The 18,615-nt window shown below is 43.3% G+C and overlaps 1 protein-coding gene across 1 annotated transcript in view; it reads right to left on the minus strand.

Annotated features, from left to right (window-relative positions):
* HAS2 (hyaluronan synthase 2) overlaps positions 1–17,748 on the minus strand; it is a 29,511-nt gene extending 11,763 nt beyond the window's left edge. The window contains exons 1-2 of the mRNA XM_037048464.1: positions 17,180–17,748; positions 5,146–5,772 (exon numbers count right to left, since the gene is read on the minus strand). Of these exons, the coding sequence (XP_036904359.1) occupies positions 5,146–5,772 (627 nt within the window). The 5' untranslated portion in view covers positions 17,180–17,748. The remainder of the gene's footprint in view (positions 1–5,145; positions 5,773–17,179) is intronic.
* Between the last annotated feature and the right edge of the window lie 867 nt (positions 17,749–18,615).

The raw sequence follows: 18,615 nt of genomic DNA on the forward strand, positions 1-18,615 counted from the left end.
GAAACAGGGGGGTGGGAGGGGGAGAAGGCACAGAAAATAGCATAGATGGCAGGTAGAAAATAGATAGGGGGGAAGGCAAGAATAGTGGGGGGAAATATAGAATCCAAAGAACTTGAGACACGTGGTTATAAACTAAGGGGGGGGAGAATGGTGGGGGAGGGAGGGTGCGGGTGGAGGGGAATGAAGGGAGGAATAGAACAACTGTAATGGTATAATCAATAAAATATATATTTTAAAAATCTCAAAAAAATAAAAATAAAAATAAAAGAAGTCCCTTGTTTATGGTATAAAAGCTAAAACAAGAAGGCAAAGCATGGTCTTGTTTGACCTCGGCTGGGGACATGCCCACTGAGTGAAGCAAATTTTTTTGTCACTCTTTGTGTCTGCAAATGATCACAGTATTGATTTGGGGGTCACAAGTATATTTTAGTGAGTAGCGTAATTTCCAAATACAGAACCCATGAATAATGAGGGTCACCTCTACCATTAGGAATGATGTAGATTTTGGATACCTAGGATGCTACTGAATTAAATTAATAAAATTGTCTTCTATATTCTTCCCTTTAGAAAATGTTCATACTTGTGTATTTTCTACCTGCATAATCCCTTATGCAGACATCAGGGGATATTGGTTTTTTTTTTCCCTTTTTCACATAATATAGTGGCCACTTATCCATGTCTGGTAATTAAGAGGTTAAGGTGGTTAAAGCAATTATATAATCTAGATATCAAAGGATACTTAAAGTCTTTTGAAATTATTTTTAAAAAACCCAAAGGGTAAATATAATATAACCCCAAAATTGTTTTAAAAATAGGGGAAAATAGAAAAGTATATACCCGAAAGAATTAAATGTGATAATCTATGGAACATGCATTTGATACAGATGATTTTAACTTTTCTCATTGTGCTTTTCTATATTTTTTAAAAACACTACCATAAGCATGTATTACTTTGGTAAACAAAAAGCGGATATAAATCCTATTTTGAAGAGGTAAAGCAGACTTTTGCCCTAAAAAAGGGGTTTACCCTTTTTTAAGCCACGTACAGACAGATCAGAATCTGTCCTACTTTGAGGAGAGCCCATAAGACTATCAGCTGATTTCTCAAAAGAAACCTTGCAGGCAAGAAGGGGCTGGAAAGAACTGTTCAAAGTCATGGAAAGCAAGGACCTACATCTAAGATTTCTCTATGCAGAGAAGCTATCATTTCGAATGGAAGGGCAGGTAAAAGTATTTCCCAGGTAAGGTCAAGTTAAAGAAATTCATCGTCACCCCTGGCTGGTGTAGGTCAGTGGATTGAGCACGGGCCTGGGAACCAAACAACTATGGTACGATTCCCAGTCAGGGCACATGTCTGGGTTGCAGGCCAGTTCCCAGCAGGGGACACACTAGAGGCAAACATACATTGATATTTCTCTCCCTCTCTCCTTCCCTTCCCCTCTAAAGATAAATGAATAAAATCTTTAAAAAAAAAGAAAAGAAATTCATCATCACCATGCCCTTATTACATGAAAAAGAAGATCAAAACTATGAACAGTAAAATGACAACAAACTCACTACTAGCAACAACTGAACCTAAGAAAAACAAAACGAGCTAAGCAAACAACTAAGATAGGAACAGAATCACAGAAATAGAGATCACATGGAGGGTTATCGGCAGGGAGGGGAAGGGTGGAGAATAAGGGAAAATGTACAGGGAATAAGAAGCATAAATGGTAGGTACAAAATAGATGGGGCCAGGGCAGGGGGGGGGGGGGCATGGTAAGAATAGTATGGGAAATGGGAGAAGCCAAAGAACTTCCATGTACAACCCATGAACATGAACTAAAGTAGGGAAATGATGGTGGGGGCAGGGTACTGGGTGAGAGGAACAAAGGAGAGGGGAAAAACTAGGACAACTGTAATAGCATAATCAATAAAATATATTTTATAGAAGAACCTGTCCTATTTTGAAAAAATACAGGTTCCCCAGGAAATACTTGGATTCAAAAGAAAAAAAAACAAACCTTCCTCATTCTTTCTCATTTCCTTCATCTTCTTTTTTCACTCTATGCCTTTCTCCGTATCTGAAAGCAGCCACTAGNAGGGAAATGATGGTGGGGGCAGGGTACCGGGTGAGAGGAACAAAGGAGAGGGGAAAAAATAGGACAACTGTAATAGCATAATCAATAAAATATATTTTATAGAAGAACCTGTCCTATTTTGAAAAAATACAGGTTCCCCAGGAAATACTTGGATTCAAAAGAAAAAAAAACAAACCTTCCTCATTCTTTCTCATTTCCTTCATCTTCTTTTTTCACTCTATGCCTTTCTCCGTATCTGAAAGCAGCCACTAGTGTCCTAGATAAATTTAACACACTGGTTTCTCCTAGATTAAAACTTCCCTCCATATTCCTCATCAGCGTTAATTATTTGAATGGAGTAAGGCTGAGACAGTAGTCAGAGGGGACTCAAGTCAACAGCTGACAGAGAGGTGGTAATGGATAGAAAGACTGTTCTGGGGGAGACCAGACGGAGCTGACCCCCAGAGCCCAGGAGTATAGGCAGAAAGGTTAACCTGGAGGTAGGAAGTGAGCCTGGGTATCCTGGAACCTGCTAGCAGGAGAGAGTAAAGGAGGTCTTCAGGGCGTACTGCTTTGGTTTTCCTCTTTCGTAGGAGGCAAGATCATCTGTTAGTAGTTAAGCAGGGAGGAGTTTGGGGAGGGAGGGAGCTGGGAGTGGTGAAGGTATGAAATAATAGGTTATGAGAGCAATAAGAAACACATCTATCTATTCAAGAGCAAGTAAAGAATGCTGACCAGTGACAAAGACCCAGCTGCAGCTGGAAACCAACCATTTTGGCCACTTCTCTGCGCAGTTAAGCAGTGTTCTCCAGCCAGGTTAGCAAGTATGTGAACAGATGGTCAATGTCTTCCCCAGCCCCCATTTTCACTTATGTATTAGCAGCACCTGAAGGTTGCTTGCTTCCTTCCTTTCTTCCCTAATCAACCTGCTGAACTCTCTTGTAATGAAGTAACAGCTAGCATCCTCCACCCCGTTTCTCCTTTGTCTTTCTGTGGCTTCTCCTCTGCAACTCTCAGACCCTGGGTCAAAGTGTTAGGTGATAGTATATTAGTTTGAACCGTATTGACATTTTCACTTTTATAGGGCACACATGATCAAATATCAGGGGTGTGATAAGGGATGGCAGGATGGAATTACCTGCTTTCAGAGTGCCACAGGTTTGGGGGGGCGGGGTTTACCCTTTTTTGAGTGCTTTGGAATGGACCAATAATCTCAGGAGGATGCAGGGCCCAGTTAACCAGCTGCTGCTCAGCCCCTCTTCTCTCCAGAGGCCTCAGCCTGAAAGGAGGAAAGTCTTCCAGCCAGAATAGGGTCCTAGCAGCAAGCCTGCTCCAAGATTTTATATTTTTTATTATTTTTTCCTGGACAGGCTCAATGTCAGGTTGTCAAGGATACAAACAAAATTCAAAACAAGAATGATGGGAAAAGGGGGTTTGGTAGGGGCAGGTTTAAAAAAAAGAAGAAAACCCACACAATCATGTCTTGATTAGACATGACAAGTATAGCAATTGTTTTTAACTATAATTAAAAGCAAAATGTTGACAGATGTTTTCTCGTTTGAGGCCCAGAGCATCATTTTTCAAATCCTATGCAAGTTCCCCAGCCATCTCTTCCTTTAAATGGGTCATTTCAGGCCTCATCTGGGCCTGAAGTTGCAGTATGTAAACAGGTAAATTGTCAAACTTCTAGAGACTAGGGCAAACTTGGGGATGAAACTATGAACTCCCCCAAAAAGAGATCAATATGCAGACTGGTATCAATGGAACAAATGCCTGAAAACTCTTCAGATATTAAGCAAAATTAACAGTCATAGCAACTGGCAGGTACTATAATGTTGAAGGAAGGACTGCATGATTATATAATAAACAACAGAAAACTGCATAACATCAACAATATCATCCTTAACAATGGCTGCTGCCTTTGTCACTTTTGTACACCTTAGTTACATGTTTTGAAATCATTACCTTGTGAGACTGGCTTATTCTATCCCGAAAAATTGGGCTCAGCAGCCATGGCTCTGCTGGGGTCATCCAGCCACTGCTATGTGGATTAGCACCTCAGTCAACCGAGGCTAACGCCAGTGCCCTTGCCAATCCAATCCCGTTACACAGAGTGACCCACTAGACATGGCTTTGTGGCAATAAAGACCACAAGGTATTTAAAAGATGGGTCCTTCTGAAACCCAGGATTATACTATTCAGTGAAAGGGGAAGTGGTCCCAGCAGATTTCTTAAACCCGAGACATGCTTCCCTTCTTGAAATCATCATTGCCCAAATCTAACTGAAGTTTCCGCAGAAAATTACACCTAAAACATGCACAGGGACCCTGCTAACTCACACCTTAAAGAACAAAGCTTCAGTAAGAATGAGGAGAAAAGGAAGCCTAGAGTGAGCAGTCAGGAAATTAACGAGACATAGCCCAGTCTAATTTTCATGCAAGCAAACACCATCACAAATGCTTTCAAAGGTCAAGTTGCAATGAGTGAGGTAATGCTGTTTGGGGAGTGAAATAAACATTACTTTGGTTTTGCTCTGGGACGGTTTTTCTTTTTTTCTCCCTTTTTCATATTTCAATCTCTCTGTCTCAGTTTTGAATTGCTTACCCTTCAGTCGAAATTGTCCTCATCACCCGGGTCTCTATGAAAACCCTTTTATAGCCTTCCTCTGGGCCTGCAGATTTTTTTCCCCCAAGACCCTCTGCTCAGCAGACACTATTTCCTTACAGGGCTGGAGGATTTTAAGAGTGTGGGAAATGACGTTGGATTTGAGTTGGCAGAACCAAGGGGGGCAGAGAAGGGAAGGGGAGAGAGAAAAGAAGGAAGGGTCTCCTGTTCAAAATCATCTTGGTTTCCAACCAACAGCATTGCACAAGTTAAGCATTTTCATAGATAGTCTTAACAGTTTTACAAGATTTTTTTTTCTCTTTCAAAATGTGCTTTCAACAGTCATGCTGTTTTCCAATGAACTGAAAGGGGCACTGTGTTCAGAAGCGACAAGGATGGGCTATAAGCATATGACTGGAGATACAAAAGCTGCTTTATTTGAATGTATGTTTGCCCTGGCAGGGATTCGGAAACCTACCTGCACATAATCCACACTTCGTCCCAGCGCTCTGAAGGCCGTGTACATGACTTCTCTTTTTCCACCCCATTTTTGCATGATGCAAATACTTTTGTTGGACAAGACCAACTGGGTGACATGTTGGGAGCTTTCTTTATGTGACTCCTCCGTCTCACCAGGCCCCTTCTGGTGAAAGTTGTTCTTCCAGATGTAAGTGGCTGATTTGTCCCTGCCCATGACTTCGCTGAAGATGTCCATCATGTACAGGTCATCTTCCGAGTTCCCATCTATGACCATGACGACTTTAATCCCAGGGTAGGTGAGCCTTTTCACAGATTGCAAACATTTCCGTAAGTAGTCTGGGTCTTCTTGATACGCAGCGATGCAAAGAGCAACAGTCTTGTTCAATTTAATGGGGGTTTCTAGGGACTTTTTCATTTTTCGGTGCTCCAAAAAGGCAAATAGGCTTTGGATGATGAGGTGTGATGCTAAAAAAGCACCATACAGTCCAAAAGAGAAATAGTAATTATCTGTTTGGATAAACTGGTAACCAACAATATAAGCAGCTGTGATTCCAAGGAGGAGAGAGACTCCAAAAAGCGTGGTTCCAATTATTCTCAGGATACATAGAAACCTCTCACAATGCATCTGCAATGTAATCAAAGATACTCGTGGTTAGTGACTCCTGCACCTGTTATACACATGGTATGATGTGTTGAGCATTGGACTAAGAGCCTTCGGGAGTCCTAACCCTGAGTTTCTCACTAACTAGCTAGCTGCATGACTTCCCGCATCTGAGTTTGCTCAGCTGCAGAATGGGAGTATAAGGATGTCCTTCTGACACCTCAGGGGGCCGTTTCAAGAATCAGACGGCAGGATGGTGCACCGCAGTACTGAAAACCATGTGTTGAACAAATACAGGGAAGCATTATTTTTCGTGTTTTAGATCATTTGTCTAAGGTTGCACCCTACCTCCGTGGTCATAACTAGGCGTGGAACCTAAATTTCCTAGCAAGCAAGGAAAACCTTGCTTCCTACACTATGTTCTCTCCTTCTCCAATACTGACCCAGCAACAAATCCAGAGGACAATTTGCTAAACTGCTCGTGGGCCATTTCATCTCATCTCTAGTGCAAATCCCTCAGCTCAGAGCCTTTCTGTGCAGCCAGCTAAGGTTGCAGATGAGGATGCCCTACCTGGATTCTAGTACTAGCTCTTCCATCAACTGGTTGTGTAACCTTTAGAGGGTCCCTCTGCCTCTCTGGGCCTCAGGTTGTTTTTTGTTTTTTGTTTTAATTTGTTAAATGATGGAGATTACAGTCAATTATTTCCAAAAGCTCTATTGACAGACATCTGTCAAAGCCCTTGTGACTCTGCACTGCATTCTTTTGTTCATATGGGTCTTTCACCCATCATCGCTAACACCAAATGGGGATCGGGAACCTTACTGGGACACAGTAACAGTAAGCACACAATAAATGTCTATAGAAATAAATCGTACATTAAAGAAACAGAATCATGGTTAATTTCAACAGGTAAGTTTCTCATTTCAACAGGTTAGTTTCTCATTCTCTTAACAAGCTGCAACACATTACACCTGAAACACATTTTAGCTCTTAAATGGTGTCAGATTCCAGATGAAGGGTTCATTAAGGGTTCAGTCCCACAAGACAGTCCTCCACACCCCCGCCGTTAGATCCCAGCCCCAAGCTCAGGATGTTACTGTACTTCTCTGCTAACCAGAGGTTGCTATGACCCCCTCTCCTTGGGTTTGATTAATTTGCTACAGCGTCTCACAGAACTCAGGAAACCTACTGACCCACCGCATCATAAGTTTATTATAAAAGGATGTAACTCAAGAACAGCCAGATGAAAGAGATGCATAGGGCAACGTGTAGGGGATGGACGTGGAGCTTCCTTACTCTTGCTACTCCCCAAATTACCAACTCAACAGAATTCTAAACACTCTCCCTTTGGGTTTTTATGGAAGCTTCACTGCATAAGCATGATTGGTTAAATTATTGGCCACTGGTGACCAAACTCAATCTCCAGCCCCTCTCCTCCCCCTGGAGGTCTAGGGGTAGAAGTGCAAGTTCCAACCCTCTAATCACAGGGTTGACTCCACTGCCAACCAGTCCCCACCTTTAGCTTTTCAAAAATCATTTCACTAACATAACAAAAGACACCTCTATGGCTTTTCACTCAGGATATTACAAGGATTTTAGGACCTATGTGCCAGTTGACCCTTGAATGACTAAGGCTGGAACTGTGTAGGTCCACTTGTATGTGGATTTCCTAACTGAGATGGGGAATCCTTGAAAGTGAAGGGCCGATTTAAGTTATTCTAGGATTTGACTGTGTAGGGGGTAGGTACCCCTAATCCCATTGTTCAGGATCAACTGTGTATTTCTTATTATAAATCACAAGGGTTTATTTTCCCCTAAAGCTATTTCTCTCCTCTCCCAAGAATGAACTATAATAAGAAATTGATATACATGCCGCAACCCCATCTTCAATCACACAGACCAACTTCAGGGTTTTTGTTCTATTTACATAATCACCTCTTAATCTTTTAATTCAACTAGTTTTTGAAATCTAATTTAATGTATTTTACATGGAAACTTCGGCTAAGTGATTATCTCTGCAAAACCTCTTGCTGGATACGCTAACTGTATTTTCCTATTCCACATTAAGACTTAAAATTGAACGTCCACATAGCATTTAATTATCTTGTATTACTATCTGGGTTGTTACTAGTTGTGTGGCCACCACACTGCTCTCAGCTCCAAGAGGCTCCATTCACATTCCAGTCCCTGTGGTCATACACTGAGGTGGTCCTGAATGAATCTGCATTCTACTTTTGGGAAACTTCAGCGTGGCTGCTCACCATTTATGTTTCCTCCACTTGGGAGCCCAAACCGCTTGATGTGGTTGGCCACGGTGTGCGAGCCTTTGGAAAGTGGAGATGAGTCACTCCAAATAAGGACTTTTGAGAGAGAAAGTGGACCTCCTGCAGTCTCTCTTCCTTCTACAGGCTGATGTTCTTCTTATAGACAAGGCCCTAGGGGAGTGCAGAGCCCCAAGACAGAGGGAGCTTGGCCCTCGAACAGCCAAATGGAAGGAGCCAGCCCTCAATTAGGAATACCTGCCTTGGAGTCTCCTGATACCAAGAAATAATTTGAGTTTTTGTTTGTTTGCTTACCCATTCTGAATTTTGGACTTAGTCCACCCTAAGAATAACATAGGTTATGCAATGCAGCCTAGAGACCAGGATTTCAGGGTGCGGACATTATTTTCCTTTGTTAAGTACAGATGATAGTACTTGTCAATGACTCTACACCAGGCTGCACCGAGGAGCAAAATCAGTGTTTGCAAAAGTGTTTTCGATGTATTTTTTAAAGTATTCAGCTAACGATGAAGCGAAAACAAACAAACATGTGTTCCACTTCCAGCACCTATATAGGACGCCATCAACATTAATAGGTAACATGTGAGCCTGATAAAGCTGTGATCACAACACAAATGAAAAAGTTCAAGCTGCTGGGGAACAGTGAACTGCACAAGGCAAGAGAGCAACAGCATCCCCTCGCTAATTAAAACAGCTGTTGGGATGCTTAAAACTCCCAAAGGGTGCATTAGCCAATGCCTGAAGGTGCTGGGAGCACCAGACTTGGAACGTGTCCGCTTCCAAGACGTGAGTCATTCTCACAAGAGTGAAACATTTCAAGGGGACTAAAGCCTTCTGCCAGGGAGAAGCTAAAGTGTGTGTTTCACTTGTGTTTAAAATCACCATAGCCAGCAAAAGAACTGCCTCCCATTATTCTTTTTCCATTATTCACATTTTCCTTGCTTTTATCAGCCCACGTGGACAGTGTTCGCAAAGCATCTGCTGGCCACAGCCAAAGTGGGAATGCCGTCTGACATCATAGGAGTCTACAGAATGTCCTTTGGAAGCCTGGGCAAAGTTGCTGGTAACCTGCAGCAATGAGGCTAGAATTGATCCTTTATGTTTCTTCAAGGTCCTCACGTGCTACACGCAGCATCTCAGTTGCCTCACGTGTGTGTCAGGAAACTCAGTTTCCTTAGTACCGTCAGCTTTACTAAGGAAATACACCGATCTCAGGGAGTGACACATAGGATGTGTTTCTTTATAAATTCCCCTGGTGATTTCATAGATATGGGCACCATGTGTGAGACTTTGAGACAATCCCCAATTCAAATACTCCATTTCATAAGCAAATTCTCCTTGTCAGACATATGGCTTTCTAGTTAAATTGGGAAACCTGGTTAGTCTCACACCCTAGATCATAAGAGCTTACTGTTAGATAGAAAGATGATTTAGAAATCGACCTTTCATAAATATTTAAAATATAAAACCTGGGTTTCTTTTTGCCTAGTATCAGAGGTTAGCCTGTTCACTAATTTTTAAGTTGTTATTGGGCTTACTAACAATTATTTACTAAGTACTATTCTTTCAGAATTCTAAGCCAAAGCAAGTGTTCAAGAATAGCCTAATGCACCACGGTGTAAGCTCCACAAAGCCAAGATTTTAAGAAAATATTTGGCACATTCGCTAATGTACCCCAAGGACATAAACCTGGGTTATATTTTTATAACTATTTACTGAATACCAACCTGGTTTATGACTGCTATTCAGTAAATGTGTTAAGTGAGTGGCTGTACATTCATTCATCAATATTGCACTGGCATCCTTGTTATATCAGCTAACATTTATTCAGCACTGATTAGGTTCTAGGTGGTGGGGCACGTTCGTTTTGCTGAACAGCAGGATTCTATGTAATCGTAATAAGTGGTAAATATAGTTAATCTCGTACTACAAATAACATACATACGATGAGGAAATCAAGGCCGAGTATTTAAATAACTTGCTCCAAGTCACAAAACCAGGGAAGGAGTAGGATCCGCCCAGTGGCATAATGCCAAGTGATTAGAATAGAAACTATTTGCAAAATAGATTTGAACCCTCATGACAAAACAGGCAGCGTCCTTTGGTTCTAGCCAATGAAAATGCCATAAAAGAAAAGATTAGAAAATAACTTGGAAACCCGTTTTCCTGCTGCTATGGAAAATGAGGAACTCACCTGCACTCAGGTGCAGACACAAAACCAGCCAATACACAGAAGATACCTCGGCTTATCCACCTTCCTATGTGGGTACAGTCCAAAGGGCCATGCATGGAAGGAGGTTGGCCTAAAGGAAGCTGATGGTTCCATCTGTGCAACAGCAGTGCTGACAAAGCGTTGTTTTACCAGAAGAAAGGTGCTCCTGTTTCCATTGGTTCTGGCGTCGAGCAGATACAAGCCTTGCTGTTAGCTCATACTTCCCCAAGAGGAACTCTACAGGTCAGAGGGCATCAGAGCCCTTTCCTTCTCCTTGACCACCTTGAATTAACCAAGGGCAAATGCTGCATCCAAATAACACTGCCCTAGTGCAGCGCTGAGAAATCATAGCTTTCCCTTTCCTCGTGCATCTGGGAAAAGCCGAAGTGAATTCAAATGACTCAAGTCAGCACCTGGGGAAAGCTGTAGACTTTAGTCCAAGATACCTCTTCTGATAGGGCCTAGCTTACCGCCTGCTCCCTTCAGAACTAACTTCTCCGAACTGCTGTCTCCAGCTAACTCTGTCATTGTCTCTTCCCAGACCCTGTTTGATTTTTAAAATCACGCTATGGCTATACAGATGTGTGTGTCTCAATCAACTGTTTTCCTGTGCCCAAAATCAGATCCTGGCACACGGTAGGTGCTTAGTAATACTTTCTGAACAATGAGTAAGTCCACTGGGACTCAGGCAGGCAACGCAGACGGACAGAGCACGGGACCCTCCCCTGATGTCTGTGGCAACACACTTGAGCCTTATAGCCACCTCTCATCCAGCAGTTTTTCTTCCTAAAAAATGTTCCCTAATTTCTTGCCCAGCTATCTCAAGATTATGGTTGGGAAAAGGGGGTTATCATACCAGTTCTAGAACACCTTTGGGAAACAAAGCTAGAAATGGCAAATAAATAGAAGGAAACAAAATTTGAACAGACATGTGTATCCTCGCATTCATTACAGCATTATTTACAACAGCCAAGATATGTAAACAACCTCCATGACCATCAATGAATAAATGGATAAGGATTGGTGCGTGCGCGCGCGCACACACACACACACATATATAAAATTCAGTGAACAAAAGAATGAAATCTTGCCATTTTGTGACAGCGTGAATGGACCTCGGGGACATTGTACTGAGTGAAATGAGTCAGACAGGAAGGACAGATAGATACAGAGAACAGACTGGTGGTTGAGAGAAATGGAAGGGTTGGGGGTAGGAGAAATGGATAAATGTTTTCCACGTTTTTTGCTTAAATGAGTTTTTAAAATATCATAACATCCTATTATGATATGATTAGGAAATTGTCTTTGCATTTGTATTCTGAAATAGTAATGTTTATCAAACACGTTCTACACACCAGGCACCTTGCTAAGCACTTGGCCAATACATCTCATTTAATCTTCACAGCAAACCTGGGAGGTACTATCTAGCCCATTTTACAGATCGGAAAACTAAGGCTCCAAGAAAAATACACAACTGCTTAAGGGTGGAACTGACACTCACACCAAGAATTATTTGACCCCAGAGACTATGATCTTGACCACTGCACCCTATTACACCTTTAATAAATATATGCTTCTAAACGTGAACAATGATGCCAGTTTATTGTTTTGTACAGAACTGATTTCCTTCAAGTTTCTGGGAAGCAGGGGGGGGGGTTAAGTTTGCTTTGTTAGGTAGCAATAATTGCAGAAAACCTAAGTTATCTTTTGATTTTTTTTCTATTGCCCAAAGTCTCAAATAATAGATACCTGGTAAGAATTAAATCTTAATTTGTTGAATCCTCTCTCCAGCATTAAACAGGAGATTAACTTAATGAACACTCAAAACACATCTTTTGAGTGTTTCCTTGGGCAGCTAACAAGCCTCTGTAATGTAACTAGATGGCCAATTCAAAGAAAGAATATACCCTCAGACACAGATTTCCCCAAATATTCCTCAAAACAGACATTCCTCATCATTCCTCCTTCACTATCTTATCAGAACATTAGGGCATTTGTCTTTGCATTTTTTCCTTCTTCGTTGTTTTTCTTTCTCATTTTTATTTTATTTTAATTGTTAAGTTTTTTTAATAGTTCAACATGATCTTTCAAGTCAACCTAACTCAGCAACTTGTTTTGTACATATGCATTATAGATAATATGTGTACTAATTTAAATAACTGGTGACAACTTTCCCTCACAGAAAAATAAAATATTAAATAAAACCATGCTTTCTTTAAATTCATTCATGCCCAATTTTAAGTTCTAGGTAAAATTTAGGGGGAAAATTCTTATCATACTTAGAAATCTATGCCTTTCAGTCGAATGCTAAGTTGTCTGGGAGAATGAAGGTTCAGTTCGGGTGTGAGAGGGAGGAATGATTTATATAGTGTGAGGCAGAGACTGAAGTCTAAGGTATGCTTGATTACTTATAACAGATCAATAAAACCAATGATATTACACAGCTGTCTGTACAAGTAAGTCCCACCCAGATCAGAGTCAGCACAGATTTAAAAGTCCAGAAATCAAAATGCCCAGTTCAGATAAAATGAAGCAGCAAAGCTTGCCCTAGGGGAAGATTGCACTCTGGTTCCCATACTTTACAGGCTTTGAAGCCGCCCTTTTCTCTCCAGCCCCGCCCCCACCGCAGTCATTCCAGCAGAGACCCTGGGGCTGTGCGTGCAGGGTTGGGCTGTAAGCCTGTCAAAGGCCTTGTCTCTCCACCCGCTGGGTCTGCATCCAAACCTTCAGTTGTAGATTTCTCTTCACTTGCACCATCAATGTTGATCAACTGCTCCCAGGCTGCCAATTTCCCCAACTGCCCCTGTGGGTTCCTGAATTTCATCAGTGTGGCAAAGGGGAACATTACAAAAAGCCTTGACACAGAATCTTAAGTTTTTTTCCATGGGTTCCTGGGCACTATTTTTACAGATCAAAACCCTGTGGGGCCTCATGTACCACAAATGTCAAGTTTCTTCAGGAAATCTTTCCAATCTCTCAGATATGATTTCTCCTGGATTTAGGCCCCATAAAGTTTGACTCATCCACCTGTGGTGTGTCCACTTCCGGGCATTATATTTACTACTTCTTGAATTGAATTCCATCCACACGCCTTACTAGCACTGTGACTTTGCATGCCTTGATTAATCTTTTTGGGCAAGGCTCCACATACAGTTTGCTTTTGGGGAGGAGGGGCAGAGTAGGGGGTTAGACATGATACAGTGAAGTGCCCCACTCAGTGCCTCAGATCTGTCAGACATGCGACTGCCAGTAGCTATTTTACATTTCTTATGGGTCAGCTCCTATCTAAAGACTTTCTGTGTGAATTCCATTAAAATGCAGACTGCATCCTATTCATTTCAATGTGCAGTACAGATGCATGCATTTATGAGGCATTCACTTGTAAATATTTCTTTAAATAATATTTAACAGTATGACCCCATAATATTTATTTTGACTCCTGTATCAGTAATATTTTTCTAGATTTTGGGTAAGGCAGTATATGATGTCCACATAGGTGAATTCAAAATAGACTTGAATAATTTAAGGTATGTGCAATGGGATACTTATTTTATGCCGATTGCTGCTAGACAGGAAAGGATCAAAGCCAAGGCGGGGTGATGGAAGTGAGTTTTTTACAGGGACCTGTCACCCGCATTGAGCTGTCATACCAGCTGCCACTGACTGTGTCCTTGCATCTTGCAGCCTCTCACTGGAACACAGCCTCGGTGTGCATAGATAAAAAAAGAGAACCCAAAATGGAACAGTGGGCTTTATGCTCTATTCTCCAGCTTCATTAACTCACCTCCCCACACACACATTATGGAAAAGTCAGGAAGCTACCGATGTATCACAGTAATTATTTTTCGATTAAAATGTAACTGTGGCCCTGGCAGAGTAGCTCAGCTGATGGAGTGTTGTCCTGTACACCAAAAGGTTTTGGATTTGATCCCTGGTCACGGCACATGGCTAGTTGTGGGTTCAATCCCCAGTTGGGGCATAGATGGGAGGCAATCAGGCAACTGCTGGATGCTTCTCACTCTCTCCCTTCCTCCCTCTCCAAAATCAAAACATATCCTCAGGTAATGACTTTTAAAAAATATAAAACTGCAATGTAACTTTGCCAAAGGGGGGTCTTGACACTGATCCAGAGATAAGGGCTTTCCCCATCATGCCAATAATAGAAAACAAATGAAACAGTGTAAACTGTGTTTAAAACTCAAGAAGAAAGTCATTTTGAAAGAAATCTTAGATGGTTAAGATTTCAAAACACATGTGAAAAAGTATTCATGAAATTCAATATAGTGGGGATATTCTATAAACTTAACAAAAGTAATTACGCAATCCAACTTACATTCTAGTATCAGTTTCTTATCTCACTGTACAATGCCTGTTTTCCCAGGAAGATAACTATCTTTGCTTTGTGGAGAATGACATTCAAATTTTATTTTAGTCAAAACCCTGAATTTCTATAAGCTGCTTAACTTTCTCTGGTAAAGTAAGGATTTAGTTCTAGGTGTAATACAAGCAACTCAGATAATAAATGTTTATCGATATATCTACAACACATTTTTCTATTCATTCAACTTTGGTAATATATAAATTAGAAGAAAAAAATGAGTAATGGTATCCCAACTGCAATGCTATAACCCAGAAATGTCTACTTAGAATTCTAAAATTGTTTCAAAGTTTCAATCATATATACAATATAATATGCATACTAAAATAGGTACTTTAAATAGTTAAACTTTTATTTAAAATGTAAAAGAATTGCCAAAATAATAGACCTTTGATGGGTTATGATGGGTATTAAAACCACTTCCATTGTATGAGTAATCAATCTTATTTTGCCTTTTAAAAAATGCAGTGAAAACTAGTGTGTATCAACTTGCACACACTTGAATGAAAACTGTAGAATCCAGAGTTCTTTTCAATCCTATTCTGTAAAATTTAAAGTGGTTTCTACAAATAGTTTGATGGCCATATGTATTTGTTCTAGCCAATTCTATAGAAATATACATCTTAATTTTAAGCCTTTCATTGCTGGCATGTTTGAATGTATTTCTTTTACAATTTTGTTAAAATGACTGCTTTTTAAAAAAAAATCATAATTCCATTTAACATCTCTAAAGGTGATTATGTGCCTTCACTGCAATTAAGAACCTACAGGAAGAAAAACAAAAAACCATGAAATATACAATGGGGGGAGAAAAGTCGCTCTCTCCCTATCAACCTCCTCACTCATCAGCAAAACCTACCAACTAACTTCCTTCGTTGTAACACTGAGCTGTGAGTCTATATATATACTCAGACCGAGTCTGGGGAAGCCCTTCGTGGCCAATGAGGACTTCCCGGCCTATTGCATCACACCTCCCCCCGCGGCGTGACGTCAAAGGCAATCCCAGGCCAGCCACGTGGGTTGGAAGAACGCAGCGTTTCTGGGCGGCCGTTAGGTAGACTCCCAAAGGGGCGCTCCCCGAGGGTGGAGAGCAGGGCAGGGAGGGGCCCTCAGGGCTCCCACCAGTGGCTCCTCTCCGCAGGTCCCCGGAGCGCCGCTCCAGCAGCTCGCTCGCCCAGGAGGCGCACGGGGCGGGGGAGTCCCAGTGCAGAGCGCGGGCGTTTGGGGGACGGAGGGACAGGCACAGGGAAGCTGGCACCTAAGACTGTGTGTAATAGGAGCCGGGTCTTGTAAAGCCTCCTCCCCAGGCACCGCCTCTCCGCTCCCAGCTCCTCTTTCCAGCCTTAATTATCCTTTCAGCGCCGTTTCCCCCTCGGCTGCGTTTCCTTGGCTGGAGGAAAGAGCCTCCCTGGCCTCCCCGGTCTCGCCCTCACACAGACCCTCCTTTCAGACCCGCCCTCCTGTTCACAGGGACCGGTTTCCGAGCCCGGGCTCACGCAGGGCGGGAACCAGCGTGACGAATTCCGCCCAAGGTGTTGATTCTCCATCCCAACCCAGCCTCTGGCTCGCTTCCCACCTTCACCCCGGGCTCAGGCCGACCCCCTCCCGCAGCCTCGGGCTGGGTGACGGGGATGGCGCCCCCAACCCCGCGCCCGGCCGTTCCCCCCCGCTACAGCTGTGGAAAGAAGCTACAGCGTGCTCGGTGCCACGTCGGAACGGGCTCCCGGGAGGTTGCAGCTGCCGGCGAGCGGCGCGCGGTCCCCAGGCAAGCCCTGCCCCGGGGCAGCCGGCGGGACGCGCGTTCTCCTTCCGCTGGGGTCTGGGACGGCTCGCCTCGGGGACCCCGGGCCTGGGTCAGGGTTCCGGAGCTGGGCTGGGCTGCGGCAGACCCAGCCTGACACTTTAATGGGGTGCAGGGAGTACGAGGGAAAAGAGGCTGCAGAGAGGGGGTGTGGCCGAACGAGGCCGGTAGCTGCGAGGAGGTGGGGAAAGGACCCTCCTTCTTTGGGGTCCCATCTAGGAGCCCTGGACGCTTTAACCCTTTGCATTACAAGCAAGAAGCGACTTCCCACTTGTAAGTAAAACACGCTGGGCTGTTCCAGGGTTTTCCTCCGCACATCGAGGGTGGGAGAAAGAGAAGAAAAGGGATAGGAAGGGGGGAGAAGGCGGCTGTGCGGATACGCTTTCCTTACACAGTGGAAGTTCTTGTTTCCTAACCCGGGAGCCCCGCTGCAGCTCCAGAAGATGCGGAATGGAAAAGTACCTCTCGGGACGGCAGGCTTCCCCGGGCACAGAGGTTACCTGTGTTCCCAGCAAGGCAGCGGATTTCGGGAGTGCGCCACAGGGATGGGAAAAGATGTCGCTAAGCCTGACAGTGATCTGAAACATCCACTGATTTTTTTTTTTTTAGCCTGTTGGAAATTTTCAGACTTCAGACTTTGCAGTCGAGAACTTAGTATAAAGATTTTTTTTTTAACACCGATGAGGATAATTTCTTCCCTCTCCTTGGCCTATTCGAGGACCCTCATCCTTCACCAAATCGCGCCAGTGTAACATACCTTGTTCAGCTCTTGGTCATGAAGTTGTCCTCAGCCTGTATGTGTGGTCCCGGAGGGCCGGTGGCGGGCAGTTTCCAAATTTGAGGTAATAAGAAATCAGATGAATTTGAGACGACCGGCCAAAAAAAATAAAAAATTTAAAAACAACATTTAAAAAAGAATGGGGGAGTCTAAAGGTTTGATTCTCCCCCACTTCAAAAGGAAATTTCGCCACTATTCTCTGATATTTCCGTTGCACTTAAGTCTCCAGATTCTTAAAAGAAAAATTTGTACTTTAAAAATAAATTAACTTATTTTTATTTTTATTTCGTTTGCTCCAGTCCTTCCCCGATATCGGAAAGTCTCTTCACTTTTTCGTATTTAAAAAAAAAAAAAGCCCGGTGGAGACTCAGCAGAACCCTGGAAGCGCAGAATCGGGAGAAAGTCTTTGGCTGGGGCTGGTTCAAGTCCCTGGATCAATGGGCTGCTGGAAGCCAGGACTGGGTAATTCTTTCCAGACGTCCTGACTTCTCCTTCCTCGCAGTTGTTGCCTTTCTGCCTCCTCCAACTTAAGGGGGTCTTAACTAGTGAGCTGGTGGGTGTTTTAATAGGGCGGAGGAAGGAGTGGGGGGTGAGGGGGGAGTGGAGAAGGGAGGTGCGGACTGGGAAACCCGGCCGGAGGGGAGGGAACTGGGAGCGCGGGCGGGAGGGAGGCGGGGAGGGGGAGAGAAATTGGCCATTCAAAGCCCTCTCTGAGCTCCGGGCCGGTTCTAAACTCCAATGAATTCAATTAACTTGATTGCTAACGTGTGCGGAGATGCAGGGCACGCTGGCTGGCCACCACCTGAGTCACTCCTTTCTCCCGTGGGCCGGGAGATCACGCTTTGTGGACATCCCTGATTCCTGCACTAGTTACAAGGATGCCCTCTTTGCGATCACACTCCCTGTAGTGTGTAAGTAATTTGCTTTAAGGCCAAATGGTGCCCTTAGGCTAAATAACCGGCCTAGGGAGGGGAAAGAGAGCTGTGTGTGTGTGTGTGTGTACACTCCCGGGGGTCTCCGAAAGCCGGCTGAGACTAAAAAGCCGGCGACTGGTCCATCCGCCACTTGTTAACCCTTTCTTCCCTCCAAGTCAGAAGTTGCTGAGCTTATGTCAAGTGTTCACGTACCTCTTACACAGACGTTTCCGCCTTGGGTGGGCGGGAAAATTGGAAAAATAAACGTTTTTTCTTAACCCCGTGCCCTAACGGAAAAACACGCTGATGGCATGCATTATAAATAAAATATAATAAGATGAAAATAATCCTCTGGGGGAGTCGAGTAGCGCGCTTTAAAAAGCCGTTTCTAAAGGAATAGTTTAAGTGGCTTTTGCTTCTTGTGAGCTTTCTATGAAGACGAGTCAAAATACTTATTTTTTGCTGCAAGAGAGCTTTTCCTCATCTTTCTCCTATTGCCCT

This window comes from Sturnira hondurensis, unplaced genomic scaffold (genome assembly GCF_014824575.4).
Source record: "Sturnira hondurensis isolate 20B ecotype Veracruz unplaced genomic scaffold, ASM1482457v3 Scaffold0006413, whole genome shotgun sequence".
Classification (NCBI taxonomy): domain Eukaryota; kingdom Metazoa; phylum Chordata; class Mammalia; order Chiroptera; family Phyllostomidae; genus Sturnira; species Sturnira hondurensis.